The 8,872-nt window shown below is 36.3% G+C and overlaps 1 protein-coding gene across 1 annotated transcript; it reads right to left on the bottom strand.

Annotated features, from left to right (window-relative positions):
- Positions 1 to 93: 93 nt before the first annotated feature.
- LOC121777335 (nicotinate phosphoribosyltransferase 2-like) lies at positions 94 to 7,758 on the bottom strand. The gene is made up of 15 exons (XM_042174563.1): positions 7,496 to 7,758; positions 6,836 to 6,983; positions 6,261 to 6,380; positions 6,010 to 6,144; positions 5,861 to 5,922; positions 5,266 to 5,341; positions 4,581 to 4,682; positions 3,831 to 3,947; positions 3,114 to 3,172; positions 2,557 to 2,731; positions 1,741 to 1,875; positions 1,576 to 1,674; positions 679 to 787; positions 454 to 566; positions 94 to 380 (listed from the first exon to the last, which is right to left on the bottom strand). The coding sequence occupies exons 1-15, from the start codon at positions 7,612 to 7,614 to the stop codon at positions 303 to 305; spliced, it is 1,647 nt and encodes a 548-aa protein (XP_042030497.1). The 5' UTR covers positions 7,615 to 7,758; the 3' UTR covers positions 94 to 302.
- Between the last annotated feature and the right edge of the window lie 1,114 nt (positions 7,759 to 8,872).

Here is an 8,872-nt window from a genome sequence, read left to right as displayed (position 1 = left end):
AGAATGTTATTTTTAGATCTCACAAATCTATAAAAATCGTTATCTAACATTAATCCAAGAGAGGTAAGGAGAAATGGAATAAACACACCTGTGGGAATGCAAGTCAACCAATTTTATTGAGGAATTTGATTTGTTCATACCGACAGGAATATAAAGAACATGCATCATATTTGCAACTTCTGCTGCAGCAATTACAACACACAACCAGATTTACATACATACAAAAATGAAAGAAAGGCATATCTGCTTCGATTTCCCACTTTGTGAATGTAAAAATATGGTGAGTTGAGGCATTGCAATAATCATTGCAACTCTCCCACGGGCGCTTCGTTCAGCCACAGGAAATGTATGAAGTCATATAGTTTTGCACTCACACTAACCTGCAACAGTAATACAACGTCATGAATACCATCTTCAAGTGCACGTTAAGTTGTGTACTTTAGCTAGATGTACCTTGTATGGTGTCGGGTTCAACCTCCTCATGTGATCAGATCGCATTTGGCCTAGTTGGTTGATGCACCGTTCTCTAATTGCTTTAAGAGGCAGTAATTCTTCTGTATATATTCCTGCATGCGTTGTGATCATGTGACCCAAGTCAATATGATGAAATTTTCCCATATAACCTCAAGATTTGATCGATGTATAAGCATGTTCGAGATTTTAGTAACAGAAAAGTACCTGATCTACCAGGCCAAAAACACTTCAACAGCTCCTCTACACGCTGTGGAACCACGTATGCTCTCTTGGATTCATTGAATGGATGACGACACAATATCCGTACACCCACCTATTATAGCATGAAATCCACATGATGAGGAGCTACACTGACAGAATAGGCACTTGTTATCAATCATCAAGTAGTGATCACGACGAGCAGTGGAAATAAACACTAGTGGAATGTGTATGTTATGCACAAAATCAACTTCATTCAGTGTTATTATCTTTACCAAGGCATGGTAGGTTCCCATGTTGGAAAAACATTCGCTTACTGGTATATAGTGACTTAAAAGACTCTCTCAAGATGCTGAATTCCAAATTATCTCTAGGACGGGTATGCATACTAAATCTGTTCCATTACTAGGATAAGTTTGGTTGAAGTAATCTTGACCGCACAACATTGTTGAGACGAACTATATCAGCAATGTTCATTAGGAAGTACTCCCTCTGTCCCGTCCCACTGAAGATGACCCACTTTCCTTTTTCGTCCGTCCCAACCAAGGTGACCCCTTTCTTATTTAGGAAATATTTAAAATGCTCAATTATCTTTTCATTTTCTTACTTTATTCATCTCTCCTATTTTTAAACACCCAACAACCTTTTCTCTTTCTTACTTTTTGCATCTCTCCTACTTTTAAACATCAACAACCTTTTATCTCTCTTACTTTATTCATCTCTCCTACTTTTAAACACCCAACAACTTTCTCTCTCTTTTTAAACACTTTAAAATTAGCATGCATAAAATCTCGTACCATCCCAAGAAGGGGTCATCTTCCTTGGGACGGAGGGAGTAACAGATAGGAAAACAATCCAGAACTCTAGGGCAAAATATCATTAAGAAATAACAAAACATAGAACCTTCGGGGGTGGTTCATTTTCCCCAGTCATAATGTCCACAAGAGGATAACCTTCCTTCCCATATAATCTGTAGCACCTCTTTTTGCATGGAATAGAGACCTGAGATGAAACCCCAGTGAGTCTCCCAAAGTAGTGAAAGTGCAACATCATGAGAATTCATCAAACCTTTGAAACATCTTCAGAGAGCTTGATGCGAGGCTGGTTGTTTATTTCAACCAACTTGAATACAACACCAAGGGCAGGTTGAGCGTAGCATGTTACCAAATGAGTTCCGATTCCAAACGCATCAATTTCATGACCCTGAGCATATTAAGTTAACAATGAAAAAGATATAACTCCTCAACAACATAGCAATCATATAAATTACAATGAATAAACAAGCCAGAGACCAATAAGACAGCTGACAGATTAACAATTATTGAATCAGAAAGAAACCAAGAAAGAACAATGGCACATTTAACAATTTGCCATCTTTCCAGACATATGACAGAAGAAACTAATTATTTCCACAAAGAAGAATTTGGTGTGCATTCCGTATTACTTTCTGGCTCTTAAAATTACCTAATCCAGCTTGACTTGAGTTTGCCATTCTTGCATCATGATGAAAGGGCATGGTTTCAAAATTTGTAGATAATGCCTAGAGATCAAACTATATAGGCTACTTGGTTCTTCTGTTAGTTGATTTAGGAAAAGGACAAGTTTCGAAATTTAACATGAAATCCGTATGTTTGCTTCATTGTGAAGCACATATAAACCCAGAAAGGGAAGTACTGTACTCATACGGCCATGTTATAAAAGTAATGCTGAATTTTTTTCCTGGTGGACGCAATAAAGTACCAAAGTAGATATCAGCTACCAGGAGAAAAAATTATCAAATAAACATATGCTTCTCTTAGAGAAAAAGGCAAAACGGTAGAGTGACCATCCATCTTAACCCGTAATCTAAAACATGCATATAATCCCTTTCATGCAGACACCTACCTGTTTATTTAAGGCATCCAAAGTTTCTTCGTTGAGATCGTTGCTTGCTGTAATGCCTGTCTTCCCAAAATCAGTGACCTTGAATTCCTTCTCTATAGCCTGAAAGAATTTCCTACTTTCACATGACAGGTAGGCAAGATCTCCGGAATCCAATCTAACACCTAATGCCTTATAACTGCAAAAAGGGCATTTATTAGTTTAAGTATATGGAATTAAATGCAAATATTGATTGGAGGCTACGATAGAAAAACTGGTAGACCACTTTAAACCATCTTTTGGACACGGTCAAGGTGTGGTCATGTGGCTTAGAGTTTATAAATATGCCACAAAAACAAAAGGTAGAAAATATGCTAGAAAGATGTGACCCATTTCTGATAATTTCTTACTACGAAAATATAGACAGAAAAAATACGCAAGTGTTCAGATAATTAAGCCCCTCCCTACTGTAAACCTACAAATAGGGAAATTGTTACTTTAGGATGTTAACCCTACAAGCTAGCGGACACATGATTCATAAAATCCAAGTACTAAGTCAGGTATGCATCTCTTAAACTTACCCTAAGTCATATAGAGCTAGAGAAACTGCACAGAAATTAGGAATGCCACTTCGCATAACCTGTTCAGATAAGTTACAATAGCCAACATTATGAATTGGGGGAAACAGGGTGAAACCAAGTACTATATCAGTTATAAGCACATTCACTGTATAAGAGCCCAAGACCAAGGAAAGTACATTTGTTAATTTATTTCATAATAAATGATAGATCTACGGGGGAACAATTGAGATGAAATAGTGAAATTGAATCATTGGAATGGAAGTTCACTGAATGAACAATTAAACCACCCATAAAAAATAACCGCAACAAGTCACTTTGAATAAATGCAGAAGTAGCCGATCAGATTCCAAAAGATTCGACATGCAGTTCGAACTTTGAAGAGATTGGTGGATTACAATAATTACCTCTTCACTAGAGGTTAACAATAATAATGACAATAACCATAGAATCTCATATACTGTACAATACTCTAGCAGAATAAATCATATAACAATTACATAGGTTGTGAGGCATTTCTTCCAACCGCATCATAAATAGTGAAAAGCTATCATTCTATACGAACAACCTGAAGATTAATTATGAAGCTTCAACAAACTGGTATTACGCAACACAAACATTATACGCCATGAGAAAATTCGAAGAACAAGCATATAAACCCATCATACTGGACAGGAAGCATTGACAAAATCTGATGAACAAGCAAAAGTTTTGACTTACATCATAAGTGTCCACAAGAGCCAAAAAATTCTTCGGGAATGCAAGGGCATATGAGATAAAAGCAACTAATTCACTTTGATTAGTTTCACCAAAAATCCCACCTAATAACTGCGAGCGCTGAATAGAGGAGAGTGTGAATCAATGAGCAAAAAAATGCACGAAACAATCTCAAAATGTTTAAAACTAAACGCACATAAGGCTATGACTTTGAGGACCATAAAGGCATCATAACCTTCTTTCTCAACCTCCACCATATCAACCAATCTAATGGATCACAACAAACAGCTACCAAAATATATCCAAACTTTGAGAAGAAAAGATGAATGATGGTAAATTCCTCTACATGCATTAAGTGTAAAAAATAATCCCTAATACTGTTGGGCTAGCACCTAACTTTAACCTATATAAAATCAGCTTCTTCATTGCCACAACATCGTAAAACCAGAAATGCACCTCACCAAAAGATAAAGCAACATATGCAGTTTCTTCCATATCAAGGTTACGCAACTTCTATGCTAGTTTTTTTATATTTATAGAAGTTTCTCTAAGAGGTAAAACTTTGAAATGCATCCAAGTCAAATACACATTTTAAGTTAAATGTAATAATACTTGATGGTAAAACGTAGTAAATATGAGTTTTTGAAGAAATTTAGGGGTCTTGAGTCGATGGAAAAACAAGAACATAAAAGCGATAGTTAGTGAGATATAGCTCAAAAATATGTTAAAACTAAGCATAGGTTCATTATATACCTCTAATTTGATTAACCATGCCTGCACCAAACTGACAAAGTCCTCACAAACATTTGAACCATCAGAATTCTTGAGTGACTTCTCAGTGATCTCATCAGAACTCTGCACGCATCACCTGACAATTAGACAACCTAAAGAATTTGGGAGTATATTTCTAAACAATTTAAAAATCTAAAGGTAAATGATGCTGCAGTTTCAAGAAGAAATAATTTTGTGATGCAGAGATTTTAATGCAAATACGGCTAGCAGGTGATAAACTTATTTTCTTCATTACTTCTCTCTCACTTTTCTCACATAGTCTCTATTTCATAAGTTTTTCTGAGTTGGGGTGTCTTTACTTTCTTAAAACTTGTGTGTAAACATGGATTGAAAGGTTCTTTCATTTATAATCATTGTAATATCCCACTGGGAAAAGCAAAAACACCTAACGTACATAGAAAGGTTCCATCAAAAGTATTAGTTCCCAGCGAAAAAGGAAATCCAGAAGGCATGAAAGGAAGATGCATATCATGTAAACTTTTTATAACCATATAAAAATCTCAGAGGTGTCTGTAAAAGAATGTGTTTTCAAAATGCAAACAAGATTAACTAAATAGTAGTAACAGGTAAATTCAAGCCAGACTTGAGAAGAAAGTATATTAAGAATTATAAGGACAATACACAGGTGCTTATTGTTTGTACCTACCATAAATGAGCTGACAAAGGCGTGGGAATGAGTTCCACGGAGTGGTATTCCAAATAATTTTCCAGCAGCAACATTGCTGTCAGCACCCAATAGACAAGACAGATGAAAATGAGAAAATAGATTGTCCTCCAAACACGACAGGAAATTGAGATATTGTCAACCCCAAGTAGTGGGATTGATGCTTTATTGTCTGTTGTAACATTGAACCACAATTTCGGGTGCTTTGTAACTTAAGGGGAATGGAAATGGGAATGGTGGTATCGGGGAATAAGCATGCAACATTTATATCCCCCCACCCTCCTCCTCTCTGAGGGTATGATTAATTAATTTTTATCGAAATTAAAAGTACATTTGAAGAATGGTTCCTCAACTAATCCATTCACATCCTGTGTTCCCTTTACCACCATAGAAAAGCATACCCCCACCCAAGTCTTTTTTGTACAGTACGTTAACTATTTTTAGCTTTGAAGAATATATAAGATATTAATTTGAACACCGTAAGTATAAGACCTAAAAATCTTACTGTTTCATCATATTTGCATATACCATCAATGGCAAGAACTAAAGGGTTTAAGTTTGTTTTATCGTAAATCACCTGGTAGCATCGAATCCACCCATGTAACAATACTTTGATGCCCCAATACCCCCATCAGGTCCCTGCATAAAATAAGAGGCAGGCAACAAATTGATGCTCTCTACAAAGATCAGTACTTCAAAATGAACGAGATCAGCAATTTATATAACCTGGGCCCGCCGCAGCCCAAATTCTAAAAGAAGTTTGGATTTTCCAGCAACAAAACGATGCCTTGCCGCATTAGTAGCAACCAATGATGCATAGTTAATAAGATTGACAAGTGGTGTTTCAAGCAATTGAACCACCTTCAAAGAGAATGACAAAAATAATGAGTAATCCAATAAGGGTGATGAATCATTAACTAATTAAAAGAATGCACAGCATAAATGACTTTGTATAAGTACACTAAGTAGGTACTTACAGCTACTGGGCCTTCAATCCTCATCAATGGAATCTTTGGAAACACAACAGATCCCTCAGAGATCGCATGTATCTCCACATCAGAACAATCAATTTGCCGAAGGTAGTCATAGAAGCCAACCTAAAGTGAAACATCAATAAGCCCAACTTTTGTAGACAACAGAATGACATCTTCTTGGAGCAAAATTTCAGCTCATTAATTTTTGTTTTTCATAAAAAAGCCTCATCAAATTTACCTTTCCATTCCATTTTTGTTAACTAATAATTTGCGAAAAAACACTAGCTGCAGCAAATAATGCTCAAATCAAGTGTACATGTAGTTCCTCTGTTGTGTATAAAGCTGCTCCGCTATCTGATCTGTCATATAATTGTTATCTTTCTCTAGCTATAATTGTAGGTTTGTAACCAAAACAATTTAAATTTAGAGTTCCGGAAAAATTGAAAAGTTCAAGGATTGACATAAGAAAGATGTGACCTTCAAATATAAAAACAATTCAGTAGACCATTTAAACATATTTGAATAGAAGGATGCAACTTTATACAGATTGACATGTGCGGTAAGCCAATAGATCGAACCTCGCAGGATGAGGGTAAAGAGGCCTGTATGAAAGAAATCTCATCCTCTGTGAATCTAAAGTTAGCAATTAACTTTATACATTCTTCTAGGCCAGCAAAAACTGTGTATTCCCCACCAAAGGGGTTCTTCCGAAAGTACAAGTCAAACCTAAAAAGAACATAATATCAATATCATAATCTTCATGGGCGAAAAACAGCATTTCTTTTAATGCCTAACCTAGTAGCACCAATCCTATCTGACCTTTCAGGATAAGTTGTGGTATTGATTAATAGACCTTACACAAAAAAGATCATTTAACATGATCTAGCCCAACACATGAGCTTGTGCGTATCCTAGTTGCTGTTTACTGAGACGTACATCCTTTTGTTTCCAAATCTAACCAAATATGGATAAATCCATTATTTATTCAAGTGCAAGACCTCAATAAGAATTGTAATCCAAAAAATGCATATTCACCAGAAACTCTAACTATATAAGAAGCCTGGAAACCTAAATGAAAATGTAACGACTACAAATAGCACAAATAATCAGAAAATCCGAAATGTATCTTCATAGCAAAGTGTGAGGAGCAATAAGGCATGGAATCAACAGAAATGCAGTTGAGAGAATCGAAAATTGAAGAAAGAGTGAAGCGATTAAACAAGGGAGCAAAGAGATACACAGCGCGGTCGTTGTGTTTGGCGGATTTCCAGTAGGCATAGGCCATGGTGAACTGGTAGAGATCAGTGAGGAGAGGTGTGACCATGGGATTGGTGGGGCCATCAATCGCGGCGGCCATTGATTTGAGGCAAAATTGTATTGGAGAAAGGTTAATTGGTAGAGGTATATGTGTAGAGAGAGGCGCGGGTATATGCGCATCAAAAGGCGGCTGCTACTCGTTACAAACGATGAGCTGAGCGGCACACAGCAGCACACTCTTTGAGTAAAATAAGAGGAGATATATTAGAAATGGGTCACTCATCCGATCTGGGATAAGATTTAATAGTTTTAACATGTTCCTTCACGTGTGGGTCTTTCCATCACGTGGGTAGGCGACGGAATGACACATCGGACACATCGGACTTTCATCACGTGGGTAGGCAAGAAAAGAGATAAAGAGATAAAACATAATTACACATCGGACTTCCATCACGTGGGTATGACACATCGGACACATCGGACTTCCATCACGTGGGTAGGCAAGAGAAGAGATAAAGAGATAAAATCCATCATCGACTTGGGCCCCTCTGATACCATATTAGAAATAGGTCAATCACTCTTTAAAAGCCTTTATAAGGGAGGGTTATCCACGCTTATATAGATGAGTTAGGATCATCACCAAGTTGAGGTGGGACAAGATTTAATAGTTTTACCAAGAGAGAAAAGTAACGTGAAAGAGAGAGCGGTTGGTTGGTTTGTGGTGGGAGATGATTGATACACGTCTCTCTCACACACTCACACAACAGAATGGGCCACTATACAAATCTTGTGCTCGAACATTATAGAGTCGAATAGCATTCATTCATTCAGCTGTAACGATCATTGTTGCTGACTGCAGTGGAGTACAGATATAAAGGGGAACGATGAGGCTAATCCACTAATTTTTCTTAACTAACATTTCTTCGTATTTCTTAACATCTCCATCCATGCTCTAAATAGTATGGATGTGGGCCCGGATCCACTTTTATTCATTTTTTTACTCTCTACTCCTCAAGAGTATTCTCACCATCCTGTTATTCAATTTAAATACATCGATTACTAAAAACATTTCAACAATATTAAAATGGATTAAAAAAATTCATAATAAAAAAAATTGAAGTATAAATGAGAGATAATTTGATGTAAAGAATGGATGATGAATGTGAGTATTTATAGATGATTTTGGGATAAAAAAATTTTAAAAAAAAATCAAAAATTTTTGAAAAAATGGCTATATTTTTTGGAATCCGAAAATATTTTTTTTCTTTTTTCGAATAATTTTCAATTTTTTATGAATTTTTTAAAAAAATAAATTTAATTGAATAAAAACGAGCCCAATCAGGAGGAGCCACGTAGGC

Source organism: Salvia splendens, chromosome 18 (genome assembly GCF_004379255.2).
Source record: "Salvia splendens isolate huo1 chromosome 18, SspV2, whole genome shotgun sequence".
NCBI lineage: Eukaryota > Viridiplantae > Streptophyta > Magnoliopsida > Lamiales > Lamiaceae > Salvia > Salvia splendens.
The sequence above is the reverse complement of the archived record's forward strand: the minus strand, read 5'-3'. Positions and strand labels throughout refer to the sequence as shown.